The sequence below is a fragment of the Pseudochaenichthys georgianus genome, chromosome 7 (genome assembly GCF_902827115.2).
Source record: "Pseudochaenichthys georgianus chromosome 7, fPseGeo1.2, whole genome shotgun sequence".
Taxonomy (NCBI): domain Eukaryota; kingdom Metazoa; phylum Chordata; class Actinopteri; order Perciformes; family Channichthyidae; genus Pseudochaenichthys; species Pseudochaenichthys georgianus.
Window position 1 is genome coordinate 4,892,836 of NC_047509.1, and position 23,080 is coordinate 4,915,915.

Below are 23,080 nucleotides of genomic sequence, written 5' to 3' on the forward strand. Positions count from 1 at the left end.
TCAAAAATAGTTTGGAAAAAAACTCAAAAAATCTCATCCCAAAACCATACCTCTTTAATTTATCGACCTAATCTTATTGCATTACCCCATAATATTATAAAATACTAAGAAAATATATAGACACTAGCATTTTTCATTATCCTAATAGAACAAATAATCATAATTGATGAGAAAACATATGATAACTGCTTTATTTCCCCAAAGATATCATGATTTCAACGTCTTTCCATTTGAAATGTATTGAAATCAACTTCATACAAAGAGGTCAGGTTAAATGGCAGAAGATAGACAACATATTTTTACATTTTAAAGTAAAATTTGAGCTTTTAAATAACGCAGAAAGGCATCTGATTGGCAATCTGATTAAATCTGTGATATCATTTTTCATTTGTATCGAAAAAGAAAAAAAAACGACACCTGTAACATTTCTACTGGGGGTGCACGTGCTTTAGTTTACAGAGTGTGTAGGCCTCTGAGGACAGATTAACTTCATTTAAGTTATACGATGCTATCATTTAACAGGACAAATAGAAATAAGCTATGTAACTGACGTAAAGTGGTTTCTTCTAAAGCAGGAGAAAGCTATAACATAATGAACCCGCTATAAAGACATTCTTATTTTATTTTAAATTGGTAAATCAATCCTCACAAATAACCAATGTTAATGAAAGCATTGACGATATTTCAGTGGAAGCCACGATATCCCCGCGGTCAGCCACAGAAGCTTGCATAAGTCGTGTTATTTGCAGACAGTTATCTGTTGACCAGGTCTTTGCCATGACACCCTACTCACCTATCTGCTTCATCTCCTGCAGGAGAGCGAGCAGAGCCTCACATCTGCTGCAGCCAGCACATGTCTCCTTCTGTTTCCCTCTTATCAACACTCACATTTCCCCCCATGTGGTGCAGCTCTCTTTTTGGAAAGAAACAAAATTAAAGTCCCCGGTCAGTATATATTCCACATGTTATAAACTCCTCCAGGCCACAGTGGTCGTCTCTTTATCCCAGATGTTAGGTCCTGTATTTTCATTTACTTTACGGGGTCGCTTTCCAGGCCGCCTGCCTTTCAGATCGGGCTTAGGGGAAATGAAATGTAGTCATTGAGGAGAAGGTACAACTAGGCAGCTGTTGCAAATGGAGTTTGGTCAGTGGTCGGAGATTCCTATTCAAAAGATAGACAGGACTTTGTTCACAGTTTGAAGTTTCAAAGGGGAGAATCACACAAGTGTTACATCAGGTCTCAGCGATCCTTTGACTTTTAGCCCCGGGGCAGGAGTTTGGGTGACTGATTATAAGACAGCTCTCTCTGGTCCATCACATATCAACATGGCAGCCGCCCACTGCGTGCAGCAGCTATTAGACAGCTACATGTCAGCCAGTGGATGTCAGTGGCAGCCATTATCAAAGTGCTGTGTTGGAATACAGTTTCAGCTTGGATGTCTGCGTATCACGTGTTTGTTTTGTGCTTCAAAACATCACAATTAGATGAAAAATGGGATTTTATTTTATTGGGCCATAAACAAAGTACACATAACACACTCATTTAAATATTCACCCACATAAAAAACACACACAAAGAAAGGAATAATAAAAAAAAGACACAGATTGAATCCAATAGGGAATTCAAATATATATATGAAATAAGGCACAGGACACTACTGACTAAAACTTAAATCAACTTATGTTCATCTATCCAACACACATCACAGAGCTACAGACTACCACCTCTACTGCCTTGCATGACATGTTTAACCTTCACATTTGTATATTGTCTGTATTAAATATTATACAAATAGTACATTTTTGATTAAAATAATTGCTCAAATATTTTGGCCTCCATTGAGTTTCAGTATTTTAATCCAAAAAGAACTGTTGCTTATACACAAGCATAGCAATGTGTAACTTACATGTTACATTTAGATTTGAATTATTGTCCTTAACTTGTATAAGTTATTTAATGTGATATATACTGTACAATGTAAGAGAGCCTCATTACGCTCAGGCACAGCTAACATTAGCATTCCGCGCTAACGTGAATGTTTACAATGTTCACCGTCTTAGTTTATCTTGTTTAGTTTAACAATAGCTAATTAGTATTAAAGACATGCATTGTGTGTGTGTGTATGTGTGTGTGTATGTGTGTGTGTGTGTGTGTGTGTGTGTGTGTGTGTGTGTGTGTGTGTGTGTGTGTGTGTGTGTGTGTGTGTGTGTGTGTGTGGCCTGGCATTACTATACTTGTGGAGACCTAAATCTGTCTACACAGTCACGTGTGGGGACTCGCCTCCCTTATGGGGACAAATTGGAGGTCCCCATGAGGGGGATCCTTAATTTTAGGGTGAAGACTTGGTTAGGATTAGGGTTAGGGCCTAGGCATGTGTTGGTTATGGTTAAGGTTAAGTTAAGTCTCCAGGAAATGCATGTAAGTCAATGTAATGTCCCCTGAAGTGATGTATAAATGGTGTGTGGGTGGGTGTGTGTGTGTGTGTGTCGTGAAGTAAGACATAGGCTGTTTTGACTACTGTGCCAGGTCTTGCCAGCATGTCAAAATGTCACAGTGGAGGCATGAGATACAAATATGACCATGATGGGGCCTCTTTAATATCTAGACATGCATTAGACCGATGAACAGTTGTTCCCATATGGCAGCAGGACCTGTTGGGTCTCTGTAGAGCTCTCAGTCTGTGGCTCTGCGGTTTAAATATTGCGACAACATAAGAAAATGTCGCCAGAATACAATTGTATTGTATAGGTATTTGAGTTGTACAGCCACGTGCACGTGTCACTGTGTGCTCTGACATCGTGTGCAGTCAGTCAGCACAAACCCCCCACCTCAAAACGCAGATAGGTTAAAGGAGATTTCGTGGCTAACCTGTCCTCTATCTAACACATCAGAACAGTTTGTCAGTTCGTGATTAAGAAAGTTGTAACCTGACAGATTATGCTTTATAGACCTGTATACGACTGTTCCTTGAGGAGTTCACAGAATGTGAAGATGGCAGCAGCGATAAAAGCACTTTAATGACGGGGGAGATAAGATGTGCTCTGAGTGACTCAGTCGTAGCTCCACACTGATTCCCCGTGCTCACCCCCCCCCCTCTGTGCTCCGTGCTTTGAAATAATCAGCACACTTCTTGAGCAAATATGGGCATTGCAGAAGATTAGCACGGATCGAACGCGAAGAAATGTCGTAATGGACGACCTCTGTACACACATGTGCAACGACTCGCTGCCACTGACTCTATTTGATGCGAGATAATCATCGAGAAGGCGCTAATCATCTCTGATCATGAGTCGTCGAGCCTGGTTGAGTTAATCAGGTTGTTAAAGATCAGTTAATGTTAATCTGTGAGGGAAGAATAGTGGTTTAATCACGGGTTGATCACTTCCATTTTCACTTCTGATTGGATTACTCGAAGAGGGGCTTTTCTGTCTATTTGTAATCATTGATCAGATGCTGTTTGTCTGCTGCAAGAGGAATACTTTTATGAGCCCTCAGTATAGTTTGAGTGTGTGGTTAACAAGTTCACGCACACAGGGCTTCTGATGCTCGGCCTGAACTCGGGATTGTTGACCTGCCACTATGTACTGGCACTTTCTCTTCAAATACACAACTACTGTTTGCTGTGTGACATGCGTGGGGGTGGACACTGTGCGCCAGCAGATCATCTATTCCTTAAAAACAACCAGGCTCAGTGAGGAGTCACAGAGAAGCACCCACAAACACTGAAAGGATGGGTGCCTTTTTTTAATCACGTTCTCTATAAAAATGTGACATGATTTACTCACGGTTAGTAATAACTAACAGTTCATTATTATACACATCGCTTTAACTTCCCCTACTTAGCATAATAAGTGTTAAATAAGGTCAGTTACCATTGAGGTATAAGTAAGTGTTTATTTATTTTATTTTGATATACTTTATTAATCCCCGTGGGGAAACGGTTTCTCTGCATTTGACCCATCCTAGTGTTGGAGCAGTGGGCAGCCATTTTGAACGGCGCCCGGGGAGCAGTGTGGGGAACGGTGCCTTGCTCAGGGACACCTCGGTAGCACTTGGTCTTTCCGGGACTTGAACTTTTGAAAGTTTTTTTAAGCTTCTTCTTGCCCCTGTTGAACATGAACAGAGAATATTTGAAAATTATTATTATTATTTTTTTTGTTGGTACTTTCTTATAATTATTAATCTGAGTGAAAAAAAGAGAATATATATATATATATATATATATTATTGTTATATTTTTTTGTTTCTGACATGTTCAATACATTGACTAACTGGTGACCTTCCAGTTACCAAGCCAAGTCCCTATCGACTTCGCCACCACCGCCCCGACAAGCTTTAACTTCCCCTACTTAGCATAATAAGTGTTGTGTTAAATAAGGTTTATAATAAGTAAGTGTTTATTCATGTCTTTGTTCACAGATTCATCTACTTTTATGAAAAATCCACTACTGGTGTTTTACCAGTTAGTGAGTAAATCACAGTATAACATAGCTTTAATTACATGTTATGATTTATCATTATACATGTAAATAAAAAATACCACATGCTCAGTTTCAGGAGTGTAAAAGGGACCTCTTAGATTTAGTCCGCAGACTTCATCCACATTTCAATGGATTAAACACTCCCCTAGGACATGCTAATATTAAATACTAATGCAATGAATTAATAGAAACTATTCGACCAATCATTCATTAGTTTACACATCAGTTATAATAGTTGACAAATACATAATGAAACAATATAATGGTGCGTAATTGTGTTTTAACAAATCATACATTTAGTGTTTATATTTGTATGTAAACACACTAAGTGGGGCCGGTTAAATTTAAGTATTTCTGTTGAGAATTGTTCTAATTTAGTTCGACGTTGCATAGTTAAAACCGGATGATTTCACAAAATACATAATGATCCTGGAAATGTGAATGTTGAGGCACTTGATCAAATTTGCATTTATATTAAACCACTTAATTGTTGCATTTCACTTTTAACTCAACCTATAGTCTGCCTATCACATCTAGTCTTTATTCCTACCATTACATTCATTTTAAATTAGCTGAGCAATATTTCTAAATCCTTAATGACCAAAAGAAGTTCCTCTTGTTGTACTGTAATACATCGTTACGTGATGATTTCAAACCCAAGTGACACTGTAGGTCTACGGTAGAAAAGCTTATTCAAACCAGCTGCCTTTCCAAAAACAAGTGTTGAGCTACTCAGAATTGCATTTTCACAAACAATAAAGTCTTTTACATAAAGGCATCACTTTGCTTAAGCAGGAGTTATTTCCTCTGCTAGTTAAGCAGGAATTAACTCAGATTTGTAGGTCTGAATATGACTTTCGGAAAGTAGAAATACTACTGTGTAAGAAGACTTTGTAACAAGTAAAAGTCCTGCAATCAAACCCAAAAGTACAACATCATTTACAACATCACTTACTTAAGTAAAAGTACTTATTTCACAGAAAGGACCCTTTTCAGATTACCACAGATTAGGGCTGCTCGATTATGGCAACAATCATAATCTCCATTATGTGGGTCAATAATTGATATCACGATTATCCATTTACTTTGAAAACATCCATTTATTGAAAAAAATGTGAACAGTATGTTTTTAACAGTTGATTACCCCGAACTTTAAGTTTAACTCAACTGAAAACCCCCCAAAAAAAAAAAAAAAAAAAATAATTATCGTTTTATTTCGATTCCGTTGTTTTCGTAATCGTTGCAGGCCATAATCGTAATTGCGATTAAAATACGATTAATTGAGCAGCCCTACCATAGATTACACATCATCCTTATTGATTCATTAACACATAAGAAGCATTTTAATCAAAAAGAAAGATCCTATATTGTGTGTCAGGGTATTCATTGATCCAAGTGTTTGTTTGTGGTGAAATGTAGTTCATAACATTTTGCTCAGTCACAGTGTCTTATATCCGCCAATGGCCCCCACATGAATGTAGGAGACTGTCTCTCTGTGAAATATAGTGGAGTGGAAATAGAAAGTAGTATTCGATAGAAATGCTCAAGTATAACTACCTTAAAAAATGGTCTTGACTACATAAAAAAACTGCTCAAAACGACCTTAAAAACTGCTCTAAACTCGAGTACTTCGCTATGTGACTTTGGGTTTCCCTGCAGACACTTGAAGATAAGCTGCAGCTTCATTTGCTCTTATAGCTTTATAATGCAGCCGCTGTAACTCTGTGTGCTTGTGATAACAGCATGCGCCAGAAAGGGCTGGCTGTAAAAAAAGAGCCGGTGAAGTAGTGATCTGGCAAAGGATTGAACTGACTTAACTCTCTTGGAGAAATTGTTTATCCCTTACTGACAAGAGGACCCAGGAGATATGTCAGATATCAAACAACTATCTCTGGCAAAAAGAAACAACCCTGTGAATCACCATTGAAGGCTTAGCTAGTTAACCATCAACCACAGAGACACTCCACCTCTCAGCACGAGGGAGAGGGCTGTCAGTCACCGGGCTCCTCTCTGACACCAGTGGGTCCCCATCAGCCTCCACTGGGACAGGTAACCTTGTCAGTGGGCGGAGCTAAAGGCCGAGGGGGGGTTAGTGGAGGTGTGAGAAGAGGAGGGGGGGGACATTAGCTTCTTGGACAAGTCTTTCTGCGCCTCTGTCAGGTAGTTGAGAATTTGTTTGTCCAAAGCACTGGCAGACATGGACATGGCAGACTACAGCGAGGCTCTGGACCCAGCCTACACCACGCTGGAGTTCGAAAACATGCAAGTGCTCCCCTTGGGCGCAGGTGAGTCACGTAAATGCAACCCTGGCGTTGAACTTTGAAACTTTTACTGATTTAAAACGTTGGTCAGGAGAGGACTGGCGTGAGGAGGTGATACAAAGGGGTCATCTGTCCATCTGGGGACGACCCCGAGCGGTGGTCTTCTTGTTATTTGTTTTATCACCGGGACAGTAAAACATTAAGGGACTTTGATTGACGAGAATCTGCTTTACACTCTGAAGCACGTTTGAGCTTGTGGAGATTCGAGACGGGATTTGATATTCATCCACTGATGAAGCAGAGTCTCATGGTCTCCTGTTACGAACGGTCTGTTCCCACAGAGGTGAAAGTGAAGAACACGGGGTTCACAGGGACACCGGCATGTTTTAATATGCAGTCTCCCATGAAGTCTGGCCGTGATCCTGACTTCCCACACAAGGGAAGGACATGACTTACCACCCCTTTTTCTCCTCAGTTACACGTTTCTATATTTCGTGATGGATCCTGACATCTTCCATCTATGCCATGACAGACTCTACGGTTCATTGATTGTCTGGTGTCTCCGGTGATTGCCTTTTTTTTAAAGAGGCAATCAAGCCGACATCAATTACGCGCTGTTGACTCTGTGTGAGCCACTCACGTCGGTCACAGATCCTCGTGAAGGCTGGTTTTTAATCAGGCTGATCAATGTGTTCACTATGAGTCGTTCACACCTTCTCAAATCTGTCAATCAGAAACATGTGCCATCCAAATAAGCTTTTTGACACACACTTCCCCCCTGGTGTTAAAGCTGACCTTTTGACACACGTATTCCCCCTCTCTTAGACTCCTCTCCGACTGAAAGTGCCACCATGAACTCCAGCGGACACCTGGGGGTGGGCAGCCTGTGTGCCATCTGTGGAGACCGAGCCACGGGCAAACACTACGGGGCCTCCAGCTGCGACGGCTGCAAGGGCTTCTTCAGACGCAGCGTCCGCAAAAACCACATGTACTCCTGCAGGTGAGGACAGACGTGGGTTTGTTTGACTGTGACGGAAGCAAAGCGTTGCCATACTGATGTGTGAGTGAAAGAGAAACCAAATAATTGTGTCAGTAAATTGGCTTTAAATACTGCATGAAAAAGAAGCCTATGTCTTCTTGGGCTGTGACTTATCTACAGATGATTATCTTGACTTTTCAATTCATCTTTTTGCTTTAAAATGTCAGAAAAAAGTGCTGGTTAAAATCTTCAAAAATGCAAATTGATGTCCTCAAAAGTTTGACCGATGGTCTTAAATCCAAAGATTTTCAGTTCACTTTGAAGAAAATATTGAAATCATCACATTTTAGAGTCTTAAACGTGCCATTTGTGAAGCCTTTTTCGCTTAAAAGACAATCTCTTTCATCATCAAAATTGTCCCCAATTAATTTTCGGTCCAGCTTTTATCGATTTATTTTTTGCAGCTGAAATTGCTTCACTCCTCCGTGTTCTTTTTGGATTCTTTGACAGCACAAACAAACCTGTTCCACTTGATTTCCAGGTTCAACAGACAATGCATTGTGGACAAAGACAAGCGAAATCAATGCAGATACTGCAGACTGAAGAAATGCTTCAGAGCCGGCATGAAGAAAGAAGGTAGGAGCCTTTTTTCATGTTTTCAAAGCAGGCTGACGGAATCTATAAAACTCAATCCATGTGTTTTGGTGACAAACACAGAAGAAGATAATTTCCCATGAAATCAGCGAATCAGTGCTGAGTGTGTGTGAGCTGTCCCCGCGGGATTGACGTGACTCGCCTGAGTGTGTTGCAATCGAGTAGTACTTTGTTAATGTTCACTCGATGGAGCGCCAGCGTCTCTAACCAGCTTATGCTGAGCAAACATTTCGGGGCAATAATAGCCATATACTGATAAACGTGACAGCCTTGGAGGACCTATTTTTCTTCTAAGTGACTCTGCGTTCCTGCACAGATATGGAGATTGTTTTTTAAGGCTTAAACTGCATGAAAGTGGAATTATTGTTCGCAACATAGCAATGATACTATAAATCAGTGTGTGTTTCAGCTGTGCAGAACGAAAGAGACAGAATCAGCACCCGGAGATCCAGCTATGAAGACAGCAGTTTACCATCAATCAATGCACTCATCCAGGCAGACGTGCTGTCAAGACAGGTACGACTAACTCATGTGTGGGAATCACACTTCATCACCTGCAGCAAGGCCTCCACTGACTCCACGTCTGTGTGTCTAGATCACCTCCCCTGCTCCGATACTGAACGGCGACATAAGGACCAAAAAGATCGCCACCATCACAGACGTGTGTGAGTCCATGAAGCAGCAGCTGCTGGTGCTGGTGGAGTGGGCCAAATACATCCCAGCCTTCTGTGACCTGCCCCTGGATGACCAGGTAACACACACACACACACACACACACACACACACACACACACACACACACACACACACACACACACACACACACACACACACACACACACACACACACACACACACACACACACACACACACACACACACACACACACACACACACACACACACACACACACACACACACACACACACACACACACACACACACACACACACACACACACACACACACACACACACAGTACATAGTTGTTTAGACACTGGTCACTCATCAACCAGTCAAAAAGCATAGCGTGGCTGCAGGGTGCGGACTCAGAGGATATGCACTTCCCAAATAAATAAAATGGAGTCGAAACAAATCAAATGCATTAAAAAGCAAGTCTCTTAAAGTTTCAAATATCAAACTCTAAAACCAGTAAATGTATTTAATCCTGATTTAGAATATGATGAGCTGGTTCTAAATATATTTGCCTCCTCGGAAAATGAAGTGCTGAATCATTAACAGTGAGATCACCGGGCCGTAGTAACTGATTTGCTGATGTTGTATCAGTGAAGGAGCCGGTGTCTTCTGCCACGGTTTAAAACGTCTTCTTTTGTCAGTCCAAAACTCAAAGACATTCACTTGAGTGTGATACAAGAGAAATCCCTCTACTGTACTTGAGAGGCTAAAAACAGCATTGTCTGCCATCATGACATCAAGATTACATTTACGTTTGATCAATTACAAAATGGTTGCCGATTATGTCTCGGTCAATTGGCTAGTCAGCTATTTCTTGCAGCTTTAATACAATTTATAAAACGGACAAGTCAGATCAAGCAATCTGATTGGTTCTTAGCCGTGATATACTGAGCGTATACCACGGGTAGAATTGTAAGTTACTTTTCACAACAAGTCGGTATCCCTCCGCGTCTGAGAAAAACAGTGTACCGTCGGGCCGAACCACGCCCCTTAGCTGTGATATAATGAGCATCTCCCACGGCCTGTCGTGAGCTATTGCTTAAATATACAACACCAAACTATTGAAAACATGTAGAGGGGTGTCAAACTCAATTTCATCGCGGGCCACATCAGCATTATGGTTGCACTCAAAGGGCCGGTTGTAACTTTTAAGACGATATAAATATATTATATAAAATAATGTATTATATTACATTACTGCCTCTGAATTGGATTATTATAAGATAGGATAATAACTTAGTAATGAACTACGTCTGAAAGCAGAAGTCCAGGGCAAATAATTGCAAGTCTCTTCAGTGCACATGGCACAAAACGAGATGCATTGTGGGACATGTAGTTTATGGGCAACGTGCTTCTGTAAATCGGCATGTAACAGTATAATAAACGTATTATATTCTTTGCAAGCTCTTGCGGGCCACATAAGAAGAAGTCGCGGGCCGGATTTGGCCCCCGGGCCTTGAGTTTGACACCCAGAGCAGAGTTATCATCACTCTAATAAGTAAATGAATGAACTGTGTGTCAGGTGGCGTTGCTGCGAGCTCACGCTGGAGAACACCTCCTGCTCGGCGCTGCAAAGAGGTCCATGCTTTACAAAGACATCCTCCTACTAGGTAAGACTGACACTTCAAGGACTACTTTACCACTCTCATATTGCCCACTTCTCTTTTGACGGACCAAACAAGAAATGTGATGCCCCTGCAGGAAATGACCACATCATTCCCAGAAACTGCCCGGAGCTGGAGGTGGGCCGGGTAGCTGTGCGGATCCTGGACGAGCTGGTGCTTCCCTTCCAGGAGCTTCAGATAGACGACAATGAATACGCCTGCCTTAAAGCCATAGTTTTCTTTGACCCAGGTACTGCTACTGACTTTCATTTGGATTCTCTTAGCCACTTTTCAATCTCCAACACACTTCTCTTTGTAAACCCCTCTGATGTTTATTCGCCCACAGACGCTAAAGGTCTGAGTGACCCTGGAAAGATCAAGCGGATGCGATACCAGGTGCAGGTCAGCCTGGAAGACTACATCAACGACCGGCAGTACGACTCGCGGGGACGCTTCGGGGAGCTGCTCCTGCTGCTGCCCACGCTACAGAGCATCACCTGGCAGATGATCGAACAGATCCAGTTCGTCAAACTCTTCGGCATGGCCAAGATCGACAACCTGCTGCAGGAAATGCTTCTTGGAGGTGAGCATCTTTTACATCATGTGTAGCCAACCGTGACTTGAGAGGACTGTGGCTTTCTTTGTGTGGTTATATATGCTGCAGTGAATTAAGACTGACTGTATGTTTGTGTGTTTTGTCGCCAAGGTTCTGCAAACGAAGCTCCACACGCACCTCACTCTCTGCACCCTCACCTGGTTCAGGAGCATCTCGGCAGCAATGTTATAGTGACCAGCAACATCCCATCAGTGATCCATAACGGTCAAATCTGTAAGCAGAAATATGAAGTAAACTGTTGTGGGCTTTAAGATTCATTATTCAGCTGTTTCACTGTTCGAAAACAGACTTTTGGGGAGTTTGATCAGTGAAATCAGGAAGATTAATCTAAGTGAACTCAATCATGTCTGAATGAACACAGACGGTTGAGCTACATGTGCAGCCTGGTCGGGTAGCTGGAAGGACAAACAGGCTTGGCAGAATAATCCTCTACATTCTTCATGGAAACTAATCTGGCTTATTCGGTCAAAGAGAACTTCTGTTATTCTTTCTAAACATGTTTAATGCTCTGAGAAATTTCACAACAGTGCTTATTTCCTTATCTGTGTTGCACCCAAATCATGTTCTCCCAACGAATGGTAAATATACACCTGCTTATGCGGCAGTTTTCTCCCTCTAAGTCACGACTGTTTCTTTCTGTGTTCCACTTTTTCAGCCACTCCTGAAAGCCCAATCCCGTCTCCACCTACTGCCTCCAGCTCTGAACATTATAAACTGCCTCAGGGGGTCATAGCCACCGTGCCCAAGCAGCCAACCTCCATCCCTCAGCCTACTATTACAAAGCAGGAGGCCATCTAACAGTCTTCTGAACCCTTATTCCTTCAGTTTTTTTATTGTCTTAAACCAGGGTTTTTATATGTAACTTTATACATAATCAGCATCGAAGCTGTTAACCTGTCTGAAACAATAAAGTTGCTTTATATGTAGAATGTAATTGCAAATATGTCCCTTGCAGATTGCTGTTTGTCTTCAGGGATGTATTTGTGCTCACATGCAGCTGCAGTTAAGCTCAGTGAACGCCAAACAAAACTCAAGGCATCAATAATATCCTGTTGTTCTGGAAGGTCGATACATAAAAAGACGTCCATTGTTGTAAATATTTAGTTTATTATTGGGTAACATCACTTCCTTCAGCATGGCCTCAGTGTGTGCAGTAAGGCTCATGTTAGACGTGATGTCAGTATTTTATGAATGTTACAACAGGCCTTACATTGTTGTGTATGTAGTGTTGCACAGTATTTCATGTTATGCTCATTAGTGCTAAAAGTGTGTCAACTCGTTGTCAGGAACTTAGGAATTCTTCATTTTATCAAAGCTAAATGAAATCACTTGAACGACCTCATCTTTTATGTAACAGGATTAAAATACATTTGGTTTGTTTTATTTACTGGAAAATATATTTAAACAGTAGAACATGTAAGGTAGAAACAGTGAACTCTATGGTGCCACTTTGTAAAAGTCACAGGCAGACACACTAAAGAAGTTTCCCAGTAATATGTTGTAATGGTTTTGGAAAATATATATTATATTTTTTGTTCAGTACCTTGTCATGGTATTAAACTGGGCCTCATAACCTGTACTGCCTTACACACATAGCATTGTTTCGCCTTATAATGTGAAGATGAATTAATAAATCTCAAGGTCTATTTTTACATTGCATTTTGTACATTTCTTTATATTATCAATGTTTTTAAATGGGATAAAACTTATTCTGACAACTTAATAAAGATATATGACGTGACGTTGAAAAAACAATAGTCCAACGTGGCACGGTTGTTCACTGATAGCCTCAGGTTGCTTCAGACTGATAAAGTCATTAAAGATACTGTAGCAGTGATTCAAACAGAGGGAGGGGGGTACTAAGATATATCTATATTCCAGATGAATAAGTGTAATATATTATCAATTATTAATGATTATAGTTCGTAGTTAATATCAACGTGTTGCATTTAGCATAGCTTACATTGACACAACACAAGTGTAAGACTTAAGAATCAAAGTCACCATTAAAAGATATCAAAGATAGTATTTTTCTTTGCAAAACACATTTGAATACAGTAGTTAGATGTAGTATTTTTAAGAGTTCATTTTGTAATTTTAAGTAGAAAGCATACCTGGCAGATCTTGAGACGTGACAGTGATAACTGCTGTGCAATATGAAGGCAAACTCTGCCACCTAGCGTAATAAAGTGTAGCCTACTTGAGCCATGTGATCCACAGGGGGTTTTCATGTCATCATAAAATTAACTTACTAGAAAGAAATGGTCAAAAACAGATATAACAATCTGCAGGAAGAACAACTCCACGGATTAAACTGTACCCTGCCAAAAAAGGGTCTATTTTTCTTTAAATGCCATCTCGCAATGTGGTTAATGTAGTCCTTAGATTTTAACCTGGTATCAGTACTTTAATGATGGTAATGAGCAACATGTGATGTCCAAAGGCACTGACGCCAATAAATATAACAGTTGAATGTAGTGTTTGTTTTAGCAAGTGAAATCTTCCCACGTCAGTTTCATTTGTTAAATTACCTATCCAAGATGATTATAACACCCACTACAGGAACAATAAAATGTGTTCGACGAGGTACTCTTTCCCAAGTTTTTAGTGGCTAGTTTCCAATGGGCTCTTGAATGCAGCATTGCCATCAAAACAACAGACGTAAACCCATGCGTAAATCTGGAATGCCCTGCGTCATCAGCCAATCACATGGTTGATTGTGGACCAATAAGAGAGCACAATCCCTCTACCCGGAAAAGGGATTTTCCTGACAGGTCGGTAGTGAATTTTGTTTTTTTTCTGGTCGCAGCGTCTCTGTGATGCATTTGTATCTCTTGCCAATGGATGCTCATAAAAGCCACCCATGTGTGTCCTAGTCGGTTAATGTTTAACGCATCTCCGGGTTGGTATTCAGTCCTTATTCTGACTTTAGTTGTGTCGCATCGGTTCTGCTCAGGATGCGGTTGTTTTAGCTAGTCTGTGTCAATGCTATACACAAACATGTAGATATGCATGCTTTCCTTACCTTTCTGAGGTATCAAGAGACGTATAATTTCTAATATATGTTCTCCAGTTAAGGCAAAGTGATATCAAATGATGTTAACTATGTATGCAGCAGTGGAGGATGTGTTCATATCCTTTACTGAAGTACTACTAACAACTCACTGTGTACTGTACTCCATTACAATTCAAAGTCATGCATTATAAACCATACCCATTACTGCCCAAATACTATGATGAATATGATGAGGCAAAAATCCACAGCACTTGTTGTGATTGGTCTAAAGACAGATATGATTTGGGCAGGTAACAGGAATTTAAATATTTTAGTTACAGGCACAAACGTACTGGTTGCGCACTGAAATAGTCCCTGTCAGTGTTTACTAATATACACGTTTTTGGATGAATATTACTGCTTTATTAATATGTATTTTTCATTTTACTGCTGTAGCTGTTGGAGAGTGTGTTTATTTAAACTTTTGTTAACATTGTTGGTAGTTTGATCAAAACAATGCATCATATCCTCATCCTATTTGTGTCGCCGATCTGTGAGAACCATATTTTCCTTAATGCTCAACTCTTCATCCTTCTATTGAGTCTTTCTCTAACTGTTGTCATAGCCTCTGTGATCCTCTCTCATATACAGCATGTCTCTGTCCAATTAGCTTCACCCAGTCAGCCCATGGCCGATCAGCATGAGTCCATCGATCTCACGTCTCCTCCCGTGGACTCGTCAGCAGCTGCAGGATTCAGCTGGTTCCCTGCGCCCCCCCCACCCATGTACTCCTGCACCCTGACCCCCGAGCTGGTGCACAAAGCACGGGAGGAGCTCCAGGAGAAGCCAGAGTGGCGTCTGCGGGACGTCCAAGCACTGAGAGACATGATTCTGAAGGTACTCGTATAAACATAATGCAATATCATTCAGTAACTGTTGAAGCAGGACAAAGTAGTTTAGTGGAACCTTACATTAAAATACTGAATTAAGGTCTCAAACTCAAGCTTTTTTTATTGCATATTTCATTTAATAAATCATAATAAGGCACTATTCTTGTACTGCTGTTAGTTTAGGAAATATAATGAACGGAAGAGAAGCAAAATCATTACCTCTATACGTAGCACTTCAAAAGGTCTGAATAACTTGATGCCAATACAGTTGCATTGAGGTCTTTGAAGGTTTATCTACTAATTTGAGTTGATGTCCTTGATGAAAAAAGTCAGCTTGATGAAGTGACATGTAATACAATGTCAATCTTGTTCAATACATTCTGGGAATCCTAAATGGTGAAAGGGATTCTTATGTAATAGTTAATTGCAGCCCTAGCAGCTAATTTGTTTTCCAAATGATGTTTTCGAACACATCTGGAACCCAGGGGAAGCATGTGAGTTTAGCATTGGTCTTGGCGTTGATGGTCTGCACTCACGAGGTGTATCGTGTTTTATTTCTGAACACATGTCTGTTGACCTCACTCTGCAGGAGCAGCCCAACCTCAGGACCCGGCTGGATGACGCCTTCCTGCTGCGCTTCCTGCGGGCCAGGAAGTTTGACTACGACCGTGCCATGCAGCTGCTGCTCAACTACCACGCGGGTCGGAAAGCCTGGCCCGAAGTCTTCCAGGACCTGAAGCCGTCCACAGTGAAGCACGTCCTGGACCTGGGCTTCCTCACAGTGCTGCCACAGCCCGACCCCAGCGGGAGATACATCCTCTGTCTACGCCCAGGTGCTCCGTCTTTATGTCACATCTGTCAAGCAACCTCTGGTCACATGGGTTACGTTTGTCTACATGTGGCACCTTTCTAAAACGTCCTTTTGTTATTTATACCAAAGATGTTTTCTTATGATCAATGAATAAGTGATATGGGGCTATGTGCTGTCATGGATGGTTGATGTTTTTTTATATACTTTATTGTTTTAAGGGCAAAGCAAACTCCCTTCTAGACAATAACGTTTTATTGTTGTTATTCTTTATTATCAAGTAGACCTCACATTTGCATAATCTTTACCCTATTACTAATTATGTATGAATTGAATAAACTCACATCTTGTTTTACAGGGAAATGGAAACCAAATGATTATCCGTTTGTTGATAATGTGCGAGCCCTCTACCTGACCCTGGAGAAGCTGATCCAGCCGGAGGAGACGCAGGTCAACGGTATTGTCATTTTAGCCGACTACACCGGAGTGGGCATGTCACAAGCGTCCAATCCTGGCCCGTTCCTCGCCAAAAAAGTCGTGAGCATCCTCCAGGTGAGACATCGGATAGAAATCTACCGTCTTATGATCCGGTGACACTTTTAAGGTGTTAGTATTAGAGAGGCCCTGTTATGGTGTTCTCTTTACCGTAGTGTAGGGCTGAACGATATATCGTGTCCTATTCACATCGCAGGGACGTGCGATCTAATTAATATTTTTTTTTTATTTTTTTTTTTTTAATTTTTTTTTAGGACGTGCGATATTAAATGAACTCAAACACGTCCTGTTACAATTATTTTGCTGCTTGCTACAAAAGGAAAACTTGCGCTCTCATGTCAGGGGTACTTGAGTGAGTTGCATACAGGCTCTGCATGCACAGCAAACCACCAATCACAATCATTCTTGATCAGACCACAGCAGGCCCCGCCCCGCTAGTTTCAGACCATTAAAACACCGGTAAAAAACGAGCGAGGAACAGGAGGGCAATACCGGCGAGAATGAAGATTTACTTCCAAAAAGAAAAGCAACATCTGCCATCTGGAACTATTTTGGATACAAAAAGGTTCTTCATTCCCCCTTATTTGAGGGTAAGCAACATGCATTATCATGACATGTTAGATCATGACTTAAGGTATGATGAGTCAACCAGTTAAGATCCAGACGTCCGTGACTAAAATCCTTCATCGGGTTAAATATAGTTTTTTTTCAATATCGTGCCGCCCTGCTGTTGTCGTGTGCTCTATAGGTTTGTGTGCATGTCTATGGTCTGCCTGAAATGCCTCCATTGCACTCCTTTGTTTACATCAGTAACATAATGACATCACTATGTTAGGTAGTGCTCCAACACGATAGATTAAGGGGCAGGACATCTGGAAGCGGGTGACCAATCACAACGGAGCCGGCCAGCTAACCAATCAGAGCAGACTGGGCTCTGGTTTCAGACAGAGGGTGAAAAGAGGTGCTGCAATATGAGGAAAATAAAGAGCTTTTTGAACATTAAAGCCATAAACATGTCCCAGTAGAGGTAAACAAATACAAATATGAACCTGAACATGTGTCTTATATGTCCTTTTTAAATGTGTTTATAAAATGATGGAATGAAATGCCAATTCTTTCTTTGGAGTTGATGTATGAATGCTGTCACTCTATTTTGCAATGACACAGCAGTAAATATCAGCGGTTCTGTTGACACTCAAAACCCTCGTCATTTACAACAGTGGCTCTTAAGCTCTGGCTGTTGAGCTTTGTCGTGACTGCAGAGTGTGTAATATTTACACTCAATCCCATCTGAAATGACAAGCACCAGCTGTGACTGTTCTGAACGTGGTTTCTCTTTTCACTCCCAGGATGGGTTCCCAATCAGAATCAAGGCTGTTAACATCATCAACGAGCCCAGGATCTTCAAAGGCATCTTCGCTATAATCAAGCCTTTTCTGAAGGAGAAGATGGCAGAGAGGGTAACTATTGTCCTTACATTGTCTCCGTCTCTTTTGTTTTACACAAAAGACGATTTTGAATTGTGTGCCTCCCTTTTATCCGCAGCCAGTCTATTTTCATCTGCGAAAATGGATGGTCTAGCATTTGCTTTTGGGGGAATGAACTCCAGTCACACAAGCCTGTATTTTATAAATCTTATGAAAACATGTATTATGGGAATGTTATTTGAGTTCATTCAAACCTACAGTGATTGGTTATTATTCGTTTGGGGGCAGAGAAGCAATATGTTTGCACAACACTGACATGTTTTCCCCTTTTTTAAGGTTTTTCGGCAAACCTTTTCGCACACTGTTGGTTATTTACATAATCAGCAGATACACAGCAACATGGACAACAAATAGAAAAAGAAAGCCCGACTAGAGTATGATTGTTGATAACCTCCAAAGCACAAACATATAGTTTCAAAATAGAAACTACGTGTGGATCGTTGTGCATCGAGTGGGTTTACTCTGTCCCAATACAATTATCTTTGTATCTTCTCCTTTTCACCAATCACCACCAACTCAGTCGATTTCACTTGTAAGTGGTGTATGGGAGGAAAAAGGGTAACAAAGAACCTTTTAGCAATGCTTTAAGAATTAGCTAAGGGCACACACTTCAAGGTCAAAGAGTTTTTCTATGAAAATTCTTACGGGCATTTTTTGCAACTCATCTGTCTTTATCTAATGCATACTTGGATACAAATGATAAGGGTGCTGTTAAGCCTCTAAAGCAGGGGGGTCAAACTCAATTTCATGGCGGGCCACATCAGCATCATGGTTGCACTCAAAGGGCCGGTTGTAGCTATATAAATATACATATATACAATTATGTATTATATTACATTATTGCCTCTGTATTTGATTATTATCGGAGAGGGTATAATGACTTCATAATTAACTACGTCTGAAAGCAGAAGTCTGGGGAAAATAATTTCAACCAATTGCAAGTCCCTTCAGTGCGCATGTCACAAAATGAGATGCATTGTGGGACATGTAGTATATGGGCAATGTGCTTCTGTAAAGTGGCATGTAACCGTATAATAAACGTATTCTATTTTTTGCAAGCTCTTGAGGGCCGCATAAAATGAAGTCGCAGGCCGTATTTGGCCCCCGGGCCTTGAGTTTGACACCCCTGCTCTAAAGGCTCCACTACAGTATGTCCACCTGGTAGCTGCTCACTGTGTCTGGCTGTTGTTGCAGATCAGGTAGTGATTTCAAAGAGTTTCCTATTGGAGTAAATCAGAACAGCGCTCTGAAAGAAGCTATACATCCCTTATAAGGTATTGAGGGAACTGCTAGGAGATACTGTAACTATGTGTCGGTTCATTTCTATAACAGAAATATTGATCATAGCCACTTGAAATGATGAAGCAGAGGACATCTCTGACTTGTTCTCTGTGCGTCTCCTCAGTACGTCCTCCACGGCTCCGACCTGCCCTCTCTGCACAAAAACGTCCCCTGCTCGGTGCTGCCGGAGGAGTACGGCGGCTCGGCCGGACAGCTGGACCTGTGTTCGTGGTCCAGGGTGCTGCTGGGCTGTGAGGAGGAGTTCATCGTGGAGTTCTGCCAGCCCGACCCACTAGAGGGCGTGGTGCTGCCAGACTCCATGCTGCTTGAAGGGGAGGCCAGGGGGCAGGACGACGACTCCTTCAGGGGGCTGCGCTCTCAACTCTACTACTGTTACTGACACACTCCCCGAGAGGACTCCTTCTGTCTCGTCTGAAACATGTGTGGAGACTTTTAAAGGGCAAGTTGCCAATATCATACATGATTTATTGTCCTTACTAACTAACTTAGCAGCACTATACTGTAGGTGGAAAGTCTATTGTAGATCACACGTAGCCCAGCAGGCTTGGGCAAAGAGGCTTTTGACACGATGCATGTCCTCTGTGGAGTTATATCTGGAAGTTAAAGGATAGGTTCATGTTTTGCCATTCAGTTCACATTGAATCGGGTTTTGCCTGATTTCTTTCTGGTTTCGAGAATTACAAGACGACACTAAATACCAGGCTTTCAGAAATGCTTTTTTGTCCCAACCTACGTGGTTAATCTGTGTCCTCAATGTCCTATGAGGGGCTACTGGCAACTGCATATTCCTTTCATGTGATGTTGATCGTACCTTGAATTTAATGTTTTCATTAAGAACTCATTGCATTCCTCAGTTCAGTTTGGATGTGGTACGACACAGAGGGGCGACTGTTTTTACAATGACGGACCCTTAAAGGTAGGGTAGGTAAGAATGGTGAAACCAGCTCGAGTGCGCTAGAATTTGAAAGTATGCAGCCGAAAAAAATCTTCCTTACAGAGCCCCTCCTCCAACACACACGAACGCGCACATGACCAATGAGGGCACAAGATAAGTTTGTGCCCAGATGGAAGGCTGACAGGCAGGTAGGCCGTCCAGTTACTTTAGCCGGGCCGGCTCAGATGATTGGTCGTGCTTTTTACAGTACTACGGCTTCCACAGGTGACATTTTTGTATGTATTTATTGTCAAAGCATTTCATGTATTCATTGCTATCGGGATGTGAAGAGCATTCCATGGAATATAACAGAAAGTGTTTCTGAAGTGAATTACCTACCCCGCCTTTAAGAGGTTAGCGGAGATGCTGCAGTAGCATCAGTTACATCAGAATTGGAGAGTATTATTTAATTGAAGAAAAACAAAAAAGCCTTTTCTAAATGTCATGGATGTTTTCAGCATCTCCCAACAGATCAACAAACCATGAGCCTTCAGCAGTACCAGTTAAGCAAATCATGTTGGTACTAAAAACAATGTCCAGGGACTTTCATACTAAAACACTAACATGTTGATGCTACCATCTTGATTTGGCTAACCGGCTGCTAAAGCCTCATTTTGGATCTGGCTGAACTTTGAAAATACAGGACCGTCGATCTGTTATCAGCCAGTACAGGAGGCAGAAACGGAGTCAATGCACATATGGGCATGTCCGTATTGTTTAAAAGTAGGAATGGAAAAGTGTGAACCTCTCCTTTAATTGAATCAAAATTACACAAGTCATCTACTGGCCATCAGTGCTCTGTCTTTATAGTAGCATCACTCCACAACTCAACATGTTTTGTGTAAATAACTGTCTAATATGTTGCCTTAAACTGTTGATTTCCCATGTGGTATAAATCATGTTGGATTTGTACCAAAGCCATATTCATGTGTTTTCTCAACCGGGCCTTCCTTACATACTGTCAGGGTGGATTTACTACACATTGATGGCTGCTGTAACTGAGAGAACAACAGTAATTCATGTCTAACTTTAACACAGTATTTGAAGGCCTTTGTTTTGGTGATGCTTTAGTTTTCTTTAGCTTTGCCTTGTGTTTTTTTTAATTTTTGTTTTTAACTGTTTGCTCTCATCACTCCGTCTTAACACGAGGCCATCACTGATCAAAGGAGTCCCATGAGGTATACAACCGGTTTGCCAAATTTCCCACCAGGCCATGTACAGAAATGTGCAATAATGTTGGATCTGTGTCCTCGGGGTAGCCCGAAGCTAACTTGTATATTGATTGTCTTTTATATTTTTATTTTGAGCATGTCTGTGACTATAAGATATATTGTGTTTCAGGATATTGCTGGTAGTAAAGACCATAAACTGAAACAGAGAAAGTCTTATTTGTGTCCTTTGTGCTCTTACAACCCCTCAAAGCGCTTTATAGTCATTCGCCCCATTCATGCAGGGAAGTACCACTTGCTCTACAGCTAACATTCATACACATTCACACACCGTTTGCCATCGGGAGCCACTCGGAGTTAAGTATCTGGCAAAGGATACATCGACATATTGACTGTATGGGCTGGGATCTAACCGACAAGCTTCGGGTTGAAAGATTAAGCAAAGTGTATTTATTATGAGCATTATAAATGAACAATACTGTTTAGTATTTAATTCTGCATAAGTGTATCACGTTTTATAAAAAGATTGTATGATTTGTGTGTAAGATCTTCACATTTAAAGCGACTATAGCTGTCAGAAGAATGTATGTATACTCAAGTATCTTAAAATTGTACATTGTAATCTGTTGCTTTCAACAACAACAGACATATGTTTACATATTTGCACAAAGAAATCAGAAGTATTTTGTATGCATCATGATTGTGTAACTATGAAGGCTCCTGAGGATCTATTTTTGGGCACACATGCATGTAGAGAGCATGCAGGCTTTATTTTAGCTCCACACAGCCTACACTGTTAGTCTGCCGTTTCCATGACACTGGTTTATTGAGCAATTCTGTACACTCACCGTGTTCTACATTAGTTCAGGACAACACAAAAAGAAACAAGGCAGATCCATAAAAGGGGCACTCAACTCAAGTCAATTTACTGGTTCATCCTCTGGAAACTTCTGTAATGTGTTTTTTTGTCTCTAAGAAGCTTTCCAATGTCCGGAAAGATAACCCTGATGTTGTTAAAGTGATGCCATCAGGGTTATCTCAGCCTGGGATCAAGCTTTTCAAATGTTTAACAGAAACACGGGCGGAGACAGTCTTTGCATTGTGCATCTCATATATCCTGATTATTTATGATTCACAGAAGTTTTGGATTGGACCTGAGATATTCTGAACTTTTACAAACTAAACAATCAATCAGCAAATTAATCCATAATGGAAATCGCAGTAGGGAGGGTTTCTTGTATTCCATTGCAAATACTAATTACCCGTACAAAATGTAAGTATCAGATCATTAAATTAAAGGTGGGGTAGGTAAGTTTGAGAAACCGGCTCGAGATCGCTAGAATTTGAAAATACACAACCGGAGAAAATCTGCTACTTCCTTACAGAGCCCCTCCTCCAACACACACGAACGCGCACATGACCAATGAGGGCACGAGATATGTTTGTGCCCCGATGGAAGGCTGGTAAGCCATCCAATCCGTTTAGCTGGCCCGGCTAAACGGATTGGTTGCACTTTTTACAGTATTACGGTATTACGGCTTCTACAGATCTACAGATTTTTTGTCAAAGCACTTCAGATATTCATTGCTATCGGGATGTTAAGAGCATTCCATGGAATATAACAAAAAGTGTATCTCGAGCCGGTTTCTGAAATGTACCTACCCCGCCTTTAACCGAATCCGTTTTAGTTACTTTTGGATTAATCAA

General features: G+C 41.2%; 3 protein-coding genes across 6 annotated transcripts in view; 2 read left to right on the plus strand and 1 right to left on the minus strand.

Annotated features, from left to right (window-relative positions):
- Positions 1 to 23,080, minus strand: part of ada (adenosine deaminase) — a 333,413-nt gene that overhangs the window by 260,304 nt on the left and 50,029 nt on the right. The gene's annotated exons all lie outside the window — the stretch shown is intronic.
- hnf4a (hepatocyte nuclear factor 4, alpha) lies at positions 6,445 to 12,945 on the plus strand. Of its 2 annotated transcripts, none has more exons than XM_034088224.2 (10): positions 6,445 to 6,767; positions 7,569 to 7,743; positions 8,264 to 8,358; positions 8,774 to 8,892; positions 8,972 to 9,127; positions 10,596 to 10,683; positions 10,775 to 10,927; positions 11,024 to 11,260; positions 11,384 to 11,506; positions 11,949 to 12,945. In XM_034088224.2, the coding sequence occupies exons 1-10, from the start codon at positions 6,680 to 6,682 to the stop codon at positions 12,089 to 12,091; spliced, it is 1,377 nt and encodes a 458-aa protein (XP_033944115.1). In that variant the 5' UTR covers positions 6,445 to 6,679; the 3' UTR covers positions 12,092 to 12,945. The 2 variants fall into 2 exon arrangements, with proteins under 2 accessions (XP_033944115.1, XP_033944116.1); XM_034088225.1 differs by having other exon boundaries at positions 6,450 to 6,767; positions 8,786 to 8,892.
- ttpal (tocopherol (alpha) transfer protein-like) lies at positions 14,025 to 23,045 on the plus strand. Of its 3 annotated transcripts, none has more exons than XM_034087396.2 (6): positions 14,025 to 14,067; positions 14,959 to 15,185; positions 15,768 to 16,011; positions 16,345 to 16,538; positions 17,831 to 17,941; positions 19,374 to 23,045. In XM_034087396.2, exons 2-6 carry the CDS (start codon positions 14,976 to 14,978, stop codon positions 19,647 to 19,649), a joined length of 1,035 nt encoding a protein of 344 aa, XP_033943287.1. In that variant the 5' UTR covers positions 14,025 to 14,067; positions 14,959 to 14,975; the 3' UTR covers positions 19,650 to 23,045. The 3 variants fall into 3 exon arrangements, with proteins under 3 accessions (XP_033943287.1, XP_071059809.1, XP_033943286.1); XM_071203708.1 differs by having other exon boundaries at positions 14,044 to 14,067; positions 14,940 to 15,185; XM_034087395.2 differs by lacking the exon at positions 14,025 to 14,067 and adding an exon at positions 14,076 to 14,195.

What these genes read in the sequence shown, in the direction of transcription:
- hnf4a (XM_034088224.2), top strand. Translation starts at nt 6,680, where the DNA reads ATGGACATGGCAGACTACAGCGAGGCTCTGGACCCAGCCTACACCACG. An exon ending in GCAGGAAATGCTTCTTGGAG is followed by an intron (nt 11,261 to 11,383) that starts GTGAGCATCTTT and finishes TTTGTCGCCAAG; the next exon opens with GTTCTGCAAACGAAGCTCCA. An exon ending in GATCCATAACGGTCAAATCT is followed by an intron (nt 11,507 to 11,948) that starts GTAAGCAGAAAT and finishes CCACTTTTTCAG; the next exon opens with CCACTCCTGAAAGCCCAATC.
- ttpal (XM_034087395.2), top strand. Translation starts at nt 14,138, where the DNA reads ATGCTCATAAAAGCCACCCATGTGTGTCCTAGTCGGTTAATGTTTAAC. An exon ending in AATGTTTAACGCATCTCCGG is followed by an intron (nt 14,196 to 14,958) that starts GTTGGTATTCAG and finishes CTGTCCAATTAG; the next exon opens with CTTCACCCAGTCAGCCCATG. An exon ending in AAGTCGTGAGCATCCTCCAG is followed by an intron (nt 16,539 to 17,830) that starts GTGAGACATCGG and finishes TTTCACTCCCAG; the next exon opens with GATGGGTTCCCAATCAGAAT.